The following is a 20,577-nucleotide window of genomic DNA, read 5'->3' on the forward strand; positions in this document are numbered from 1 at the left end:
CTTGAATTTAGAGCCAATTTCACAAGAGAGAATCCATGTGTGGCACCACTATTAGTGCCAGGTTCTTGTGTCTGGATAGGTCATAGGTGCTAGAGGAGAACATACTACTATTATTCAGCTAAATGGATATAGTAGTAAAACAATTTCTAATTCCTTTTTGCTATACACATAGATTAGTATATTTCTCAACCCCCTTGAATGATGTTTCTTTATTTTTCTCCTGCATCAATGCTGAGCATGGTATTCTACCATAGGGAATGGGCTCCAAACAGCCAGTTCATGCACCAGGGATAAATCCTCGCCCCACTACCAGAAGCCTCACAAACAGACCAAGCCACACAACTGTCACCCACATTCAGAGGGCATGGTTTGGTCCCATGCAGGCTCCCCAGCTGTCAGTCCAGAGTCCATGAGCTCCCACTAGCTCAGGTCAGCTGTCTCTGTGGGTTTTCCCAGAATGATGTTTCTTTAGCCACAGATGGTTCTTAACACAGAGACTCACAACTGGTCAGCATGCTGAGAATACTGGTTTGGATACTGATTAGTCTTAAATGGGACATCTACATTGCAACCCCTCTTTCCAGTGCTCAGTGGTCCTGGCAGAAGACAGAATGGAAAAATTTTAAGAGCCAGAGGTAGTAAATGACTAATGAAACAATGACTTTTTTTCATATTTGAACTCACAATGATTGTAACAGTATGAACAACATAGGCATAAAATGAAGCCTGACAAAATCCCAGCATGGAATAAGGGTGATTATGAACTCCCACCCTAGCTGAGGAGGGCAGCAGTTCTCAGCATGTGTGTTGCTATCTCTTTGGGAGTCGAACAAACCTTTCATATGGGGTTACTTAAGACCATCGGAAAGCACAGATATTTACATTATGATTCATAAGAGCAGCAAAATCACAGTTTTAAAGTAGCAACAAAAATAACTTTATGGTTGAGGTTCACCACAATATGAGGAACTATATTAGAGGTCATTAAGAGGGGTGAAAGCCACTGAACTACTGGCAATGATTGGCTTCTAAGAAATGGAAAGTCAGTTTTCATGAAGGATATGTCCCATAAGAGGCTACCCATGCTGCATTAAATAACCCACAACATACACATACTGGCAAGACTTAATGGATTCAGCTGGAAAACACACACACACACACACACACACACACACACACATACACACACACACATATGTGCACACACACTCAGACACATTTGCATGCAAATACACACACACATACACACACACAAACTGGGGAGAAAATTGTGGGGTAGATGAGGAATGAACTGGAGCAGAGAGAATGGATATGGACTTGATCAAAACACATTGTATGCATGTACAAATTTCTCAAACAATATAAAAATATTATGAAATAAAAGAAATTGCTGCTCTATTACATTGTGCTTAGTGCTACATGATTCACTAGTCACATGAGATCAAACTATGTTCAACAGATGAATGGTGAAAATTCATTAACATAAACATACAAATGAATGTGTTCTGCCCTAGAGAAATGTCATCAGTAGCAACATGGATGGATGTAGATTATTAATCTTAGTGAAATCCAATCACAGAAAGATAAATAATGCATGCTGTAACTTGTATATGGAATCTGAAAGAACCAAAGTCAAAGAAACAGACAGAGGAATGTTCAGTAACAGAAGGTATGGGTGTGGAGACAAAAGAGAATTTGTTGTTGAAGGCTCTGAAAACATAAAGGAGACATCTACAACAGGCTAGTCAGTTCCCTTGTAGTCTCTCACTGTCTTGTCTATAACGAAAATCTGATGGGTGATGTCACTCTGTATGCTGTGAATATGTGTTGCTCTGATTGGTTGATAAATAAAATGATGATTGCCCAGTAGCCAGGCAGGAAGTATAGGCAGGATAAGAGGAAAAGGAGAATTCTGGGGAGAGGAAGGCTGGGTCGGGAGTTGCCAGCTAGACATAGAGGAAGCAAGATGACAAGGCAGAACTGAGAAAAGGTACCAAGCCACGTGGCTAAACATAGATAAAATTTATGGGTTAATTAAGTGAAAGAGCTAATCAGTAATAAGTTTAAGCTAATGGCCACACAATTCCTAAATAATGTAAGCCTCTGTGTGTTTACTTGGGTCCGAGTGGCTGCAGGACCAATGGGTGAGAGACATTTGTCCTGATTACGGGCCAGGTGGGACACAGGAAAACTTATAGCTACAAAAATCCTCTCCTCCCAACTCTGTACTAAAAATAGCTTGTGATAAATGCTACTGTTCTTGTGGAGAGTTTAGAAAACTTTATTAACCAATAATATAGCCTCTCAAAATATATGTCACTCTGGGTTGCTATGTCAGGGAGCAAGCTAGGGCCTGTGATTACCACCTCAGTCTACATGAGCCCTTTATGAGTCCTGCTAAGTTGGTATTGTTGGCCATGTTCTCCTGGTATCCTTGACCAATCTGTCTTAATTCTTCCTCCCCACCTTCTGCAGGTTCCCCAAGCTGAAAGACTCCAGGGAGATCTCTAGTTTGGGCATACTCTCTGCCTGATATTTGGCTGTGGATTTCTGCACCTGCTCCCATCAGCTGCCAGAAGACGCCTCTCTGATGATGATAAAATGCTCTGTTCAAGTGAATTCAAGGGTAGGTTTTTGGACTAGTGTCCCATGGACGTGTTTTGTGCATAAAATAAAACTGCTTCCCAGCTTTCAGCCTTAGATGTCTTGTCCCTTGGTCATTTCCTGCTACAACAGATGCACAATTAATCAGATTAAATACATTTTTTCTGCTTTGAGATGTATTTTAATAGTATGTTGAATATAGTAAAAAATAACTTAGGTGCATTGAAAGAGAAGAAACTTTCAAGAACTCGCAAAAAATGATAGAAATGTGAGGGGAAGGACATGTTAACTAACATGATTTAGTTATTATCACAGTTTTTATAAACAATAAAACCAGCTTGAGTCCTTAAATATTTATAATAATTTGTCAGTTAAAAAAAATAAAATGGTATTTGTAGAGATGGCTCAGAGGTTAAGAGTACAAATGGCTCTTCCAAAAGACCAGCGTTCAATTCCACCACACAATGGATGATCTAGAGTCATCTGAAACTACTGTTAATGAGGATACAGTGCCCTCTTCTGGCCTGCATGGAAACGGCATGCTGACAAAACAGCCACATGCATAAAAATAAACAAATATTTAAATAAAATTAATGGTGGAAGAAATGTTTCAGAAGTTAAAAGAGCACTTTCTGCTCTTGCAGAGGACCAAAGTTTTGACTCTGACATCCACGTGGTTACTCACTAATATCTATAACTCCAGGTCCAGGAGATCCAAAACCTTCTTATGGATATTACAAGCAACAAGTACACACAGTCACACAGGTATACCAAGCATAATGGTGCACATACATACACACAGGCAAAGACTTCATGCTCATGAATAAAACTCTTTTTAAAATAATAAAACATAATTAGAAAAAGTTGATGATCTGCAACTACATGACAAATGTAGAATAGAAAGACAGATATATGAAAAATAATTGTAGACATGAATGTAGATATAGATTTTGATACAAATAAAACAGCAAAAGATATAAAGTTACTTCAATAACCTACTTAACCTATTCAGTCATAAACACTTTTACTTTTCAATTATTAATTTTATTTCAAGTGGATATAGAGATGTGCATAATATCTGATTTTATATATATAGTTGTATTAAACTCCATTCTGTGAATACATTGTTTTATTATTTTGCTTGTTTCTATACATTCATTCTAAGGAGAGTTTAAGAATTTCTTACATCATGCTTTCTGTGACCATATCCTAAGATGTAAAATTTTCTGAGTGCTGCTTTGACTTCTGTGTTTCTCAGGCTGTAGATAATAGGGTTTAACATAGGGGTAATGACTGCATATAGCATAGAGATGAGTCTGTCTCTAGCAGGAGAGTGTTGACTGGAGGAGGGGCGGATATAGGTAAATATGGCTGTGCCATAGAACAAGAAGACTACAAGAAGATGGGAAGCACATGTGGAGAAAGCTTTGCGCTTCCCTTCTACTGACTGGATCTTGAGGATGGTGGAGACAATGTATATGTAAGAAATCAAAGTGGTCAGAAAAGCACCAACACCCAAAATACCTCCTACCACTAAAACAAGCATTTCTGCCACATAGGTGGATGAGCATGACAGAGCCATCACAGGTGGGATATCACAATAGTACTGGTTAACTCGGTTGGACTTGCAGAAAGACAGGCTAAAGGTGGACATTGTGTGGAGAAAGGAGTTGAGAAACCCAGCTGCCCAGGTCCCAAACAGCAGTTGCACACAGCGAACCTTGGTCATGATGAGAGAATAATGCAGAGGGAAGCATATGGCCACATACCGGTCATAAGCCATCACAGCCAGCAAGAAAACTTCAGTCCCAGCTAGGGCCACCAGGAAATAGAGCTGCAAAGCACACCCAACAAAAGAAATGCTGTGATCCTCAGTCAAGAGATTCTTGAGCATCTTGGGGACAGTAGCTGATGGGCAGAATATGTCTAGCAGGGACAGATTTGCCAACAGGTAATACATGGGATTTTGAAGCTTTCTCTCAGTCACTATGGCCAAGAGGATGGCCCCGTTTCCCAGCAAAGTGATCTGATAGATGATGACAAAGGCCACGAAGAGGGCGTAACGCACCTCAGGGAGGTCAGAGAGCCCTATGAGGATGAACTGAGTCACTGTGGTAAGATTGTAGACATCCATCTTCTCTGTCCACAAGGTTTCTAAAGGAAATGAAAGAAAATAATCTGCATTAGGGTGGCAAGGCAGGGAAATCTGGTACAACAGAAATATAAGGCTAATGGTGTATTATGATTATAGATTTGAGTTCTTAGAACTTCTTCCCAAAATTTTTGTGTAGTCATACTATTTTTTGAAATACTCATCTTCTGCTCCTTGTCTTTAGAAAGTCCCCTGAGATACTAATGAGAACTTGAAAGTATATCTTCTTTATAGTCATTAGCATGACCTTTAATTATGTGATTTTATTCATCAAAGCTGATGGATTTCTAATGTCTCCATAGACATTGGCTTCATTTAGTCTTAATTTAGTCTTAGTTTTATATACGCCTTCTATAAATTAAATTAATATAACCTAGTTAAGTGTATCATGTACCCATTCTTTTATTTCTTTTATTTATATAATTATTATATAATATATATAAAACTTTAATTATATACTTTATATATATATAACTTGATATATAACTTTATTTAAATACTAGGAGTTATAAGAGTCATAGGAAGTCAAGTCCTTCATAAAGAATGTATATGAATGACATTTAATATCCTCAAACCAAGTGTCTCAACCTGAAGGAATAAATATTACAATGTTCCTGTGACTTTAAAACCATATATTTAAGATACAAATATTAGCATTTAACTTAATTGGATGCATGATAAGAATGTTAAGTGGCTGTATGGAAAAATCTAACTGAAAGCATGGAAATTAATTTTTGTCATTTGGAAAACAGTTTTTTCTTTACCATCACATATTAGGAAATTCACATTGAAAATCTGGGGATATAACAGACACCAAGTGTAATACGAATCTTAAAAAGTCTTATTAATAAAAAAAATGCTGAGCCAAATATTGGAGTGAAAGCTCAAAGATCAGTGAAGCAGAACAAGACACAGCCAATCTCACCTCACCAACTCCTCAGCCAATCCTGTTTCCACAAATTCTCAGACTGAAAGCCTCTCTGAGTCCTCACCCCTGCGGGTCTCAGTTGAACTTCTGCTTAGTTCCTGTCTCCTCACACCTTATATGGCATTCTCTACCTAGCCATGTCACTCCCTAGGATTAAAGGTATGTGTGCTTTCCAAGCAAAGGCATGCAATCTCAAGTGCTGGGATTAAAGGTGTGTGCCACTATTGCCTGACTCTGTTCGCAGTGTGGCCTTGAACTCACAGAGATCCAGACAGATCTCTGCCTCCCAAGTGATAGGATTAAGGGTGTGTGCCTCCACTACCTGGCCTCTATGTCTAATTTAGTGGCTGGCTCTGTCCTCTGATCCCCAAATAACTTTTATTGGGGTGCACAATATATCATCACAATCAAGGAAACCAGAGAATCATAAGAACATACTTTAAAAATCTGTACTCCACAAAATTGGAAAATCTAAAAGAAATGGATAAGTTTATTGACAAATACCACTTACTAAAGTAAAATCAAGATTATATAAGCAATGTAAACAGACATATTACCCATAGTGAGAAAAAATCAGTAATTAAATGTCTCCCAAACTAAAAAACCCAGGGACAGATGGTTTTAGTGCAGAATTCTACCTGACTTTCAAGGAAGAGTTAATGCCAATACTCCTCAAATTTTATTTTATTCCAGAAAATAAAAACAGAAAGATGAATTCCCAGTGTATTTTATGAGGTCACAGTTACCCTGTCATACAAAGATTCAACAAAGAAAGAGAATTACAGACCACTTTTCCTTATGAATATACATGCAAAATTTCTCAATAAAATGCTGGCAAACCAAATCTAAGAACATATCAAAAAGATTGTTCATCATAATCAAGCAGACTTCATCACATAGATGCAAGGATAGTTCAAAATATGAAAATCAATAAATGTAATCTACAATAAAAACTAAAAAAAAAAGCTGGTCATCTCATTAGACACAGAAAAGGCCATTGACTAAGTCCAACACTCCTTTAGAATAAAAGTTCTGGAGAGATTAGGGATTTCAGGGACATACCTAAACATAAGAAAGGCAGTTTTCAGCAAGTCCATAGCCAAAATCAACTAAATGGAGAGAAATTCAAAGCAATTTCATGAAAATCAGGAAGAAGACAAGGTTGTCCACTCTCTCCATACATATCAATATATGTCTTAGCTACAGCAGTAAGACAACTTTAAAGACTTGAGTTTTGTGTAGGGTGATAAACATGGATCTATTTGCATTCTTCTATATTCAGACATCCAGTTAAACCAGCACCACCTGCTGAAGATGCTTTCTTTTTTCTGTGGCATATTTCGGGCTTCTTTATGAAAAATCAGGTATTCTTGGCTATGTGGGTTTATGTCTGAGTATTTGATTCAATTCTTTTGATCAGCATTCCTGTTATATGCTAATACTATGCCATTTTTTGTTACTGTACCTCTGTAGAACAGTCCACTCTCTCCACATCTATTTAATATAGAACCTGAAGTTCCACCTAAAGCAATAATAAATCAATAAATCAACTGAAGTAGATCAAGGGGATAATTGGAAAGGAAAAAGTCAAAGTATTGTTATTTGCAGATGATATGATATAGTAAACATAAGTGATTAAAAAAAATTTATCAAGGAACCCTTACAGTTGATAAACACCTTCCATAATGTGGCTGTCTACAAGATTAACTAAAAAAAAATCAGTAGCCCTTCTACACACAAATGGCAAATGGACTGAGAAAGAAATCAGGAAAACAAAACCCTTCACAATAGCCACAAACAATATAAAATATCTTGGGTTAACCCTAAACAAGCAAGTGAAAGACTTGTATGAAAAGAATTTCAAGTCTTTGAAGAAATTGAAGATCTCCAAATGGAAAGATACCCCATGCTCAAGTACTGGTAGAATTAACATAGTAAAATTGATCATCCTACCAAAAGCAATCAACAGACTCATTGCAATTCCCATTAAAATTCCAACACAATTCTTCAAAGTTCTTGGAAGGACAATTCTCAGCTTCACATGGAAAAAACAAAAAACCCAGGATAGCTAAAACAAACTTGAACAATAAAAAGAACTGCTGGATGTTTCAGGATGTACTACAAAGCTATAGTAGTAAAAGCAGTATGGTTTTGGCATAAAAAACAGACATGTTGATCAATGGAATCCAATTGAAGACCCAGGTATAAATCCATACTTATGTACACCTGATTTTTATAAAGAAACCAGAATGACACCATGGAAAAAAGAAAACATCTTCAACCAACTATGCACATCTAACTGGATGTTGTGCATGTGGAAGAATGCAAATAGAATAATACCTATCAGCCTGCACAAAACTGAAGTCCAAGTGGATCAAAGACCTCAACATAACATTGAACCTGATAGCAGAAAAAGTGGGGGATAGCCTTGAAAGTTGAGAATAGACTAGAATTGGCTCAGGAAACAACTTCCTGAACACAACACCAACAGCACAGGCACTAAGATTGACAATCAATAAATGGGACCTCATGAAACTGAAAAGCTTCTATAAGACAAAGGACACTGTCATTCAAGCAAAGTGGCAGCCTACAGAATGGGAAAAGATTTTTACCAATTCTACAGTCTGATAGAGCATTAATATCTAAAATGTATAAAGAACTCAAGAAACTAGACATCAAGAAACCAAATAATCCAATTTTAAAATGAGGCATAGATCTAAACAGAGAATTCTAAATAGAGAAAACTCAAATGATTGAGAAACACAAAGAAATGTTCAGTATCCATAGCCATCAGAGAAATGAAAATCAAAATGACTTTGAGATTCCATCTCACATCTGTCAGAATGTCTAAGATGAATAACACAAGTGACAGCTCATGCTGGTGAGAATGTGGAGCAAACGTAACACTCCTCTATTGCTGGTGGGAGTGCAAACTTGTACAGCCACTATGGAAACCAGTATGCCAGTTCTTCAGAAAAAAATGGGAATCAATCTATCTCAAGATCCAGTTATACTACTCGGGCATATACCCAAAGGATGCTTCATCCTAACACAAAGATTTTTGTTCAGCCATGTCCATTGCTGCTCTATTCACAATAGCCAGAAGTTGGAAATAACCTAGATGCCCCTCAACAGAAGAATGGACTTTTCAAATGTGGTACATTTACACACTCAGTTGTTAAGAAACAGTAACACCATGAAATTTGCAGGCAAATAGATGTAACTGACAAAAATAGTCATCCAGAATGAGGTAACCCAGACCCAGAAATATGAATGTGTCATGTATTTGTTTATGTGTTGATATTATCCATTAAATAAATGATAACCAATCCACAAACCATAGCCCCAGAGAGGTTAGATATAGAGGGAGGGACTAGGGGAAACACATGTATTTCCCTGGGAGAGGTAAATAGCATGCATTTTATGGGTGGAATACGGTAAGGAGAATGGGAACAGGAAAATCGGGTAGGACGGGGAAGGGAAAATGGGGTTGAGCAAAGGAATGCAGAGAAAGAGAGCTAGACTTGAGGGGCATAAAAACAGCACCATGGAAACTCTCTATCATATATGAAGGTGATCCTAATGAAGTCTCCAAATAATGTAGGAGACAGAGTCTCAGATGGCCATCTCTTTTCCCCAAATGAAACTTCCATTACCGGGACTGGGTTACAACCAATAAAGTTGTTGGCCAAAGTGGTCCTATGGAAATCCTCAAACAACCCAGGTAGGTGCCAAGATTATAGGCTGTTCTGCACAAACTGACAGTAAGGCCCCGTTGCTGAAGACAACATCAACACAACTCATTAAACATGGAGAGGTCAAGCTGGTGCCTGTATAGAGCCTTCACCCCCATCTTCTGGTGTCTTTAGTAAAAGAGGGCATTCTGCAGGCTACCAAGGGAAAAACATAAACACCAACCCAGCCACAAAACCTTTGATCTACAATCTCTCCTGCCAGCAAAATATGCTAGGCAATGTGTAGAGACCCACAGAGGTTTCCAAGTGAGAACTTACTCAGGGTCCGAGAAGTTGAGCTTGCTTTACCCAGTAGAGCTGCATAAGGGGATGATTGGACCGTGGGCGTGGTTACCAAGTGTTTAGAAGGATCTGCACTTGGCTGTGTGGTATGCTTTCATCTAGTAAGGAAGAGGTCTTTTGCCTCACCCCTTGGCATTGGAATAAAAAGCCCTTTTGAAGAGACAGAAGAGGCTGGTAGATTTTGATCCAGGTCCTCCCTAAGCTATCCTATGTTCCTGTCTGTCTCCTCTCTGCTATCTTTCTATCTAAAAGTTTCTTATTCCTCTCTCCTCCTCATAGAAACCCTTTAAAAAGTGGGAGCAGGCCTCCCACAGCAATAGCGGCATAAAACTTGTGGGAAAAAACAACCAATGTCTCATTTGATTAAAGGCTCTCTCCATGAGAGGGAAACCATACCCAACACTGCTTGAGTGAGCAATAACCAGAGAACAGATATCCCAGAGACATAAGGTAAAACCAAATACTACTGGTCTCAAAAAAAAGGAGCAAGAAAATTACTCCTAATGATATTCTGCTATATGCATAGATCAAAGCCTCATTCAGCCATAATCAGAAAAGCTTCCTCCTGTAGCAGAGAATAAATAATAAGAACCACAACCAAACATTAGGCAAAGAGAAAGAGAGACCTTGTAACACACTGCTGTAAATGGGATCTCTCCATCAAATCCCTCCCCTCAAAGCTCAGGGAATCCTATGGAAGAGGAGGCAGAAAGAGTGTAAGAACCAAAGGTAATAGAGGACTCCAGGAGAATGATGCTCTCTAAATCAACTGAATGAGGCTCATATGAACTCACAAAAACTAAAGAAGCAAGCCCAGAACCTGCAGGAGTCTGCACAAAATTCTCTGCATATTTATTATAGCTATCAATTTAGTGTTTTTATGGGACTCCTGAAGGTGTGAACAAGTAGGTCTCTGATTTTAATGCCCTCTCTTGAGCTCTCTTCCTTCTGTTGTTTTGCCTTGTCCAACTTCAATGTGATGCTTTTTTGTTTCACCTTATTGTATTTATATCTATTATATATTGTATATGTATGTGTATTATATTTATCTTATTTGTATTAAAAAAATGAAATCAAATTTTAAAAGAAGATGAAAACAAACATTCTATTTTTCTATCCAATTTATTTTTTCACATAAAAACAATAAATATTTTCTTTGGTCATTTTAAAATGCTTAAGATAAATAATGCAAATTGTACATAATGATTTTACTCATAAATGGTTTGAAGGTTTTTCCATCACTTTTTCCTATGTAAGGTATATATAAGTAATACTAAGATTGCCAAAAGTGTGTATATAGTGGTGTGTGCCTTTAATTCCTACATTTAGGGGGCTAAGGAAAGAAAATTTTGAATTTAAGGCCACCCTGGACTACAAAGCAAGGCCCTACTTCAAAACAAAGGAAAATGAGAGAGCAAGCCCCAAAGGAGTGGTATCTTTCTCTTCTGAAGCAACAGCATATATGGAAAAAAGGAGAAAATAAAATTTGACTGACAATCTCTTCAATTTGTAAAATACAACAAAGAAATTTATTATAAAAATAAAAGCATAGCCGGGCGGTGGTGGCGCACGCCTTTAATCCCAGCACTCGGGAGGCAGAGGCAGGTGGATCTCTGTGAGTTCAAGGCCAGCCTGGTCTCCAAAGCGAGTTCCAGGAAAGGCGCAAAGCTACACAGAGAAACCCTATCTCGAAAAAAAATAAAAAATAAAAAAATAAAAAATAAAATAAAAGCATATATATCATTCTGCAATTGAAGGATAGTGAATGCCCAAATATCAAGGATTAAAACAAAACTGTCATATCAGTACTTCATTCTCAAATGCTAAGAATCCTGTAGGACTGTTAGACCTCTGTCTACAAATGTGTATAATTAATCTCTGAAAACAGCACAGTAGGTACATAAATATGACAATAAATTTATAAATATGACACCTTTATCCAAGCAACATCTACAGAGAGTAAATTCTAGTTTACACAATAAATCATTTTTGTATTCATGCACAAAAAAATTACTTCTTAAAACAAGAACTATAGTAAATTCACCAATAACATTCAGATTAATAAACATACCTTCTTTGTTCCCAAATTATATGATAATATATACCCATCATAAATGAGAGTATATTATCCTTACCTTTTACACTTAGCTTTTTTAAAGTTCAGTAAAACACATGGGCTTGATACATATAGTACAGAACTTGTTCATGTGGAGAGGGTGCTTATATTTTTCTCAACAATCTCCTCTTTTTAATTTAAACATAAATAAATATTAAGGATTTTTAAAGAATTAGAAAACGAAGAGTAAAATGTTACCCATCATATATTTCTCAGGAAAAGTTTATGTTACACCTCTAATATACAAAGAAATAGTTTTTAATTAGAGATTCTGGAGAGCTTTTACTAAATGTAATCAATGTGTTTTGTGTGGTTCTTTGTATAATGTGTATTGAATTGGCATGCATGGCTAGCATGAACCATCTCTTAGAAATTATCCAAAATTCATCCTTTTTACTATCATTCTCTCTTACCATTTTTAATATGGTGAGTGCCAATATATAAAGCTTTTCTCTTCAGAAAATTTTCAAGTTCCTGCTTTATACAAAAAAAGAATCAATTGCTAATTAAAATCAGTTTTTTAATGATTAAAACCAAACTGTGCCATATCAATTCTTAAGTTCTCAAATATTCACAATCTTGCATGCAAAAAAAGATAAACCTTAAATCTTAGCATAATTAAAACTGTATTTGTTTTATTGTAAGAACATTAGTAAATTAGTATAGGTAAATTTTGCCTTAAAAGTGGATCACATTACCAGTAAAAAAAGTTGAACAAATTAAAGCAAATGACCTGGCCAACAAATTACATTAGTAGATGAAAGTGAAGTCCTCATTTGAATGTAAGATTTACGTCAGGGGTTAGTACATCATTTATATTTTTCCTATTTTGTCCTTAGGGAATCATGATAACAGTAACTTTAGAGAGACTATGCACATCATTATCAACCTAATAATGGGATCACATAGCTAATTATTTTAATGTAAGCTTTAGAATAATTCTATGGCACAACACTGACATTTTGGCTTTTTGTAAAGGCCTAGTAAATATGTTCAGCCCCTGGCATGCAGCCAATGATAGACATAAAATATAAATTTATAAACTTTCTCAAACTATTACTTTCACTATTTTTCAAATTTAATTGTTTTCATGTAAACTAAATAAATGACATATACAGGTCCCAATATAAAAAAGTGGACATACCCTGTAGAATAAAGTAAAACACAGTATTTCATAGTAATCATGTGGCCAGACAACATCAAAGAATAAGTGTGTACCAACCATTGCTGCAAAATATAATTAAACTATTACATTTTCATAGTATTTTCTTTGTTGGATTCAAACTGTACAATTTTTAAGCATTATCCTATGATAAATCTTGTGAAGGCTACACCATCCTCATGAATGTTAAACAGCTCAGACCCAGTATGAATAGAAACACAAACAGATTTAACATGTAACTTGACTCCTGATGGCACAGTGAAATTATGCAAATAGATGACTAATTGACAGATAGATGGTAGATAGACAGATACTGGAATGATGGCTTAGCAGTTAAGCGCACTCATTGTGTAGATGAATTTCTAAACAGTCTTATTAAATAAACACAGAGCCAAATACAGGGGTGAAAGCTGTAGAGATCACAGTGATAGCCACCAACTAACCTTAGCTCACCACGGCGCTGTAACTTCCCAAGAGACCTGAACCAGCTTCATCCTGTCTAACCTGCGCCTTTATTGCCTTGCTATTCTGCCTTCTCATTGGCTCTAAGCCCAGCCACATCGCTTCCTCATCATTGCCTGTCTATACAGACCTCCAGGTCTCTATGGTTGGTACTGGGATTAAAGGCATGTGTCACCATGCTTGGCTATTCCTTGAACAAACAGAGACTCTGCCTGCCATGTGATCAGATTAAGGGTGTGTGCTACCACCGCCTGATTTTTGATTATGTCTGGCTATGACCTTTGATCTCCAGGTAAACTTTATTTATTAACATACAAATAAAATATCACATCATTGCTCTTGCAAAGGACCTGGGTTCAGTTCCCAGAACTGATGATGGCAGCTTACAGCCATCTGTAATTCTAGGTCTAGGATGTTTAATGTCTTCTTCTAACCTCCATAGGTACCAGGCACATACATGGTACACATACACACATGCAGGCAAAACACTCACACACATAAAATAAAATCTAAAAATTATTTTTTCAAAATAAGATGGTAGATGTAGGTAGATAGATAATAGGTTTATGCTTGCACTTAGTAAATCCATGTAAATTAACAAGGGAGAATCCACATATGGCACCATTATTAGTGCCAAGTTCTTGTGGCTCGATAGGTATAGGTACTGGGGGAAAATGTACTGCTATTATCCAACTAAATAGGCATAGTATTAAAATAACTCCTAATTAGTCATTGCTATACTAATATATTAGTGTATCTCTCAACTCCCAAGTTGCATTTTCTTTGCAGCAGATGGCCCTTCACACAGAGACCCACAACTGTTCAACATCCTAATAATAAAAGATTTGAATATGGAGCATAGACATTGTAGCCCCTCCTTCCAAAGCTCAGGGATCCTGGAAGAAAAGAAACTGGAAAGATTTTAATGGCCAGAGTCAGTGAATGACAAATAAAACAGTGTTTTTAGGACATAACTATACAGTATCACATATGAACTCACAGTGACTGTAAAAGTATGAACAACATAGGCACAAAATCAAGCCAGACAAAATCCCAACATGGAAAAAGGTTAGTCATGAAATCCCACCCCTAGCTGAGGAGATATTGGCAATTGGGGGCTGCCAAGAAAGGCCAAGTCCAGCTGGGCATGGTAGCCCATACCTTTAATGCAAGCACTCCAAAGACAGAGGCCAGTCTGGCCTACAAAGCCAATTCCAAAATAGCCAGGGCTGTTACCCAAAGAACCATGTCATGAAAAAACAAATAAAAAAAAGGAAGGAAATGTCAGTTTTCAGTTTTCTTCAGCGATGTGGCCCATGAAAAACTCTCCATGCTCAATCAGATGGTTCTACAACATACACACACTGGCAAGACTGAATGGAATCAGGTAGAAAAATAAAACACACACACACACACACACACACACACACACACACACACACACACACACAATACATACAATTGAGAGAATAGGAGAAAATAGTGGTGGGAGTAGATGGAGAATTAACTGGAGTAGAGAGAATGAGGTATGGACTTGATCCAAATACATTGTATGCATGTACAAATTTCTCAAACAATAATAAAAATATTATAAAATAAATTAATGTTGTAAGAAATTCTGCTCTATTTCTTTGTGCTTAGTGATAAATAACTCACAAGTCATATGAGGATTTCAAAAGGTGTCCAACAGATGAATGGTAAAAATTCATCAATATAAACATACCAGTGAATGTGTTCTGCCCTAGAGAAATGTCATCAGGATCAACATGGACGTAGATGATTAGTCTTAGTGAAATAATCCAATCAGAGAAGGATAAATAATGCATGCTGTAACTTGTATACCGAGTCTGAAGGAACCAAAGTCAAAGAAACAGACAGAGGAATGTTCAGTAACAGAAGGTATGGGTGTGGAGACAAAAGAGAATTTGTTGTTGAAGGCTCTGAAAACATAAAGGAGACATCTACAACAGGCTAGTCAGTTCCCTTGTAGTCTCTCACTGTCTTGTCTATAACCAAAATCTTCTCTTCCCAACTCTGTACTAAGAACAGCTTGTGATAAATGCTACTGTTTGACAACATTTTTCTTCTTCTGGGAGAGTTTAGAAAACTTTATCAACCAATCTTAATATAGCCTCTCAAAATATGTCACAAAACACGTGTGGGTTGTGCTGTGAGGAAGCAACAGGAGAAAAGAGGTATAAAATGCTCTGTGTAACTGAACTTGGGGTTTGGTATTCGGGCTGGTGTCCCATGGGCTTGTCTTGTGCATAAAATAAAACTGCTTCCTGGCTTTCAGCCATGGGTGTCTCCTTCTTTGATCATTTTCTGGAGCCACAGATGCTCAATTTATCAGATTAAATATAATTTTTCACCTATGAGTGGTATTTCAATAGAATGTTGAATATAATAAATATTATCAAAAATGCACTACTTACTAGGGGAAAAAGAAAATTTTCAAGAATTCTCACAACAAAATGATAGATATTTGAGGGAAGGAACATGTTAACTAACATGGTTTAGTTATTACAGTGTTTATAAACAATAAAATCAATTTGACTCCTTAAATGTTTAGAATAATTTGTCACTTAAAAATTAAATTAAGATTTTGAGAGATAGCTCAGAGATTAACACTGGTGGCTCTTCCAGAAGACCCACGCTCAATTCCCACCACCCACATGATGACCTACAACCATCTTAAACACCTGTTCTTGAGGATATAATGCCCTCCTCTGGTCTCCACAGTCACTGAATACACATGATGCACAGATATATATGTAGACAAAACACCCACATGCCCAAAAATAAACAGTATTTAAATTGGAAAATAAATAAAATTAACGGTGGAAGGAATATTTCAGAAGTTAAAAAGCACTTGCTGCTCTTACAGAGGACTAAGAGGTTTTGTCTCTGACATCCACATGGTGTCTTACTATTATCTATAACTTCAATTCCAGGAGCTCCAACACCCTCTTAGAGACCATGTGAACACTAAGCTTGCATATGGTATGCTTATGTACAAGCAGGCAAGGCTCTCATGCTCATAAATAAAAATCTTTTAAAAATAACATACAAAGTAGAAAAATAATGAAGATCTGTAATACATGGATAAGTGTAGATTAGAAACAAAAAGAAACATAATATAGATATATGTAAGTATAATTGTAGGCATGTATGTGGATACAGATATTGATACAGATAAGACAGCAATAGATATAGTTACTTCAGATAAACTACCAACTCTATTTAGTCTCAAAGATTTTTATTTTTCAATTACAAATTTAAAGTAGATACAGAGGTATGCACAGTAATCTGTGAATTGAAATGCATTTTTGTATTCAATTTCTTTCTTTACATACATTATGTTTTATTATTTTACTACCTACATCTATATATTCATTCTAAGGAGAGTGTAAGCAATTCTTACATCATGCTTTCTGTGAACAGATCCTAAGATGTAAAACTTTTCTGAGTGCTGCTTTGACTTCTGTGTTTCTCAGGCTGTAGATAATAGGGTTTAACATCGGGGTAATGACACCATACAGCATAGAGATGAGTCTGTCTCTAGCAGGAGAGTGTTGACTGGAGGAGGGGCGGATATAGGTAAATATTGTTGTGCCATAAAACAAGAAGACTACAAGAAGATGGGAAGCACATGTGGAGAAAGCTTTGCGCTTCCCTTCTACTGACTGGATCTTTAGGATGGTGGAGACAATGTATATATAGGAGATCAAAGTAATCAGAAAAGCACCAACCCCAAAAATACCTCCTACCACTAAAACAAGCATTTCTGCCACATAGGTGGATGAGCATGACAGGGCCATCACAGGTGGAATATCACAGTAGTACTGGTTAACTCGGTTGGACTTGCAGAAAGACAGGCTAAAGGTGGACATTGTGTGGAGAAAGGAGTTGAGAAACCCAGCTGCCCAGGTCCCAAACAGCAGCTGCACACAGCGAACCTTGGTCATGATGAGAGAGTAACGCAGAGGGAAGCATATGGCCACATACCGGTCATAAGCCATCACAGCCAGCAAGAAAACTTCAGTCCCAGCTAGGGCCACCAGGAAATAGAGCTGCAAAGCACACCCAACAAAGGAAATGCTGTGATCCTCAGTCAAGAGATTCTTGAGCATCTTGGGGACAGTAGCTGATGGGCAGAACATGTCTAGCAGGGACAGATTTGCCAACAGGTAATACATGGGAGTTTGAAGCTTTCTCTCAGTCACTATGGCCAAGAGGATGGCCCCGTTTCCCAGCAAAGTGATCTGATAGATGATGACAAAGGCCACGAAGAGGGGATAACGCACCTCAGGGAGGTCAGAGAGCCCTATGAGGATGAACTGAGTCACTGTGGTAAAATTGTAGATAACCATCTTCTCTGTACACAAGGTTTCTAAGGGAAATGGAAGCAAAGAATGAAGATTAGAGTGATAAATCAGGGATCCTGGAGCTATGAAAATGGAAAAACAGCAGAGTATGGTTGAAGAAGAATTGTCTTAACTCTATCTTAATTATTATTATCTGATCATGGTGGATGATCTTTTACATGTGTTTTCAGATTCACTTTGCAAGTATTTTACTGAGTATTTTTGCATCTATGCTCATAAGGGAAATTGATCGGTAATTCTCTTACTTTGTTGAGTCTTTATGTGCTTTGAGTATCACAATTACTGTGGCCTCATAAAATGAATTTGTCAATGTTCCTTCTGTTTCTATTTTGTGGAAAAATTTGAGGGACGGTTGACATTTACATTAACTATACTTTGAAATTCTGGTAGAATTCTGTGCTACAAACCATCTAGTCCTGGGCTTTTGGGAGTGGGGGGAATAGGGGTTGGAAGATTTTTAATGACTACTTCTAATTCACTGGGAGTTATGGGTACATTTAAATTGCTTATCTAATCTTGGTTTAACTTTGGTAAGTGGTACCTATCAAGAAAATTATTCATTTCTTTTAGCTTTTTCAAATTTGGTGAAGTAAAGTATGTCCTTATGACTTGTAAAGTATGTCCTTATGATTCTCTGAATTTCCTTGGTGTCTGTTGTTATGTGGATTTACCTTTTAGAAGTTCTAAAACTTCTGTGTATCCATACTATTTCTGAATATATGAAATCCCCATTCCATCTCTAGAGAAAATTCATGAGTAACTAAAGAGACCTTGAAAAGTCATCTCTTTACTAATCATAGATAATTCTTCAGGTATTTTTCTATTTCACAATTCATTAAATGTTGATCTATTTTTCACATTACCTTAAACTTTTGATTCATTCTGTCAAGGATTATTTTAATGTACATGATACTAAATACTACTTCAGTCTAAATTAAGGTAGAACTAGTCCATTACACAACTACCTACTTCATATATCATATTATATAAACATCATATTATATACACATATATGTTCATTGGTAGATAAAACTTTAATGCTAGGAATTACCAGATTTATAGACAACTACATCGACAATGGAGTGAGGAATGTATAAATGATTCATATCCTCTACTTGGAAGAAATAAATGTAGAAATGCTTCTATAACTCTAACACCATATCTTTAAGATATGAACAATAGCATTTTCATTAATTTATGAATAATAAAGATGTTAAGCAGACCATTTAGAAGAAGTTAGTCAAAACCTGAAAATTAGTATTTTGTTTGATTTGTGGTTTTTGAAAACATTTTTCTATAACATCACAGACAATTCTAGCACAAACTGGTTAGAAAATAAAATGAAAATTTACATTTTATAATCCTACTCCTATTTATTTTGCCTGGTATAAACAGTGAATACTTTCTTCAGTAAGTTAAAATGCACAGAAAAATAATATAAATAATACATAATGATTTTTATCCCCAAAATATATAAAGGTTTTTAATCTTTCCCTCATATAATCCTTACATTTAGAAGACTAAGACTGGAAAATTGTGAATTTAAGGCCACCCTGAAGTACAAAGCAAGGCCTTGTTTCAAAATAAAAGGAAAAGAGAGCAGACTATGGTTTGGTTTTTTTTTTCATTCCTCCAGCAACAACAGATTTGGAACATATTTCAGAAAAAATAAATTTATATTGCCAGTCTTTTCAAATTTGGAAACATAACAAAGAAAATGATTACAGTAATTACAAAATACGTGCATGTCATTATGAAGTTGATGAAGGGTGTTCCTGGTGAATATCAATGACAGTGACAGAAACAAAAGTGAATCATATCAACTATGAAGGGTGTTCCTCGGTGAATCACAATGACAGTGACAGAAACAAAAGTGAATCATACCAATTATGAGGGTCTTGAATTTTTAAAACCCGATGGAACTCTCAAAGTTCATCCTATGGAGAAGAGATAAAAATAAAGTAGGACACTTTTATTGCAGTAGCCACACCTTCAAGTACAAATGTTTACTTATGTAATAACTCACTTTTTCCTCACAGAAATTTGACTCTTTAAAACAAGAACTACAAGAAATATATTTTAGAACATTCTGATTAAGAAATCTACCCTGTCCTGTTCTTAAGATTATTTAATCAATAGATACACAATAAAAACTGGCAACACATTTTTCTTAATTTTGTACATTATTGTTTTAATGTATTCTGTGAAACTAACGGTCCTTGCTATACAGAACCCAGCATTCGTGCACATGTAAAGGCTTCATATATTTATCAACCTTTGATCCTAATGTAAACACAATTTATTCTTAACAATTTGTGATGTAGTTAAAAAAGATTTTATCAATAACATAGTTCTCAGAAACAGGTTCTAGAATCTTACATAGGGATCAATAGTTTCTAAACTAGAAATTTAGGGAAGCTTTATTAAATTTAATCTCTCTAAGTATATTTTATGGTTACTTGATATAATTGGGAATTTTAAACATACAGGTGAGAATTAATAAAAGCAGCTTTCTGTATGGAAAGCATTACATTTCTATTGAAAATTACATATAATTCAGATTTTTTTTTTACCATTTCTGACATACAACTTTGCATATAGTGAATTCTAAAATTACTATACTCTTTTTAGAATAATCAAATTTCTGCCACATAGGGAAACATAAGGAGATAAAATTTAGCAAAAATAGAACATATGTATCTTAAATCATAGCACTTTTAAGACTGTA

At 36.2% G+C, this 20,577-nt stretch overlaps 2 protein-coding genes across 2 annotated transcripts in view; both read right to left on the minus strand.

Annotated features, from left to right (window-relative positions):
• Nucleotides 1-3,677: 3,677 nt before the first annotated feature.
• LOC131917774 (olfactory receptor 5V1-like) overlaps nt 3,678-20,577 on the minus strand; it is a 69,191-nt gene continuing 52,291 nt past the window's right edge. Inside the window, 2 exon segments of the mRNA XM_059271856.1 lie at nt 3,678-3,826; nt 3,829-4,758. Coding sequence (XP_059127839.1) covers nt 3,792-3,826; nt 3,829-4,738 — 945 coding nt within the window. The 5' untranslated portion in view covers nt 4,739-4,758 and the 3' untranslated portion in view covers nt 3,678-3,791.
• On the minus strand, nt 16,887-17,834 carry LOC131915504 (olfactory receptor 5V1-like). The gene has a single exon (XM_059268879.1). It carries the CDS (start codon nt 17,832-17,834, stop codon nt 16,887-16,889), a length of 948 nt encoding a protein of 315 aa, XP_059124862.1.

Source organism: Peromyscus eremicus, chromosome 1 (genome assembly GCF_949786415.1).
Source record: "Peromyscus eremicus chromosome 1, PerEre_H2_v1, whole genome shotgun sequence".
NCBI lineage: Eukaryota > Metazoa > Chordata > Mammalia > Rodentia > Cricetidae > Peromyscus > Peromyscus eremicus.

Bases quoted from the DNA above. Each gene is read 5' to 3' on its own strand.
- LOC131915504 (XM_059268879.1), bottom strand. From the start codon at position 17,834: ATGGTTATCTACAATTTTACCACAGTGACTCAGTTCATCCTCATAGGG.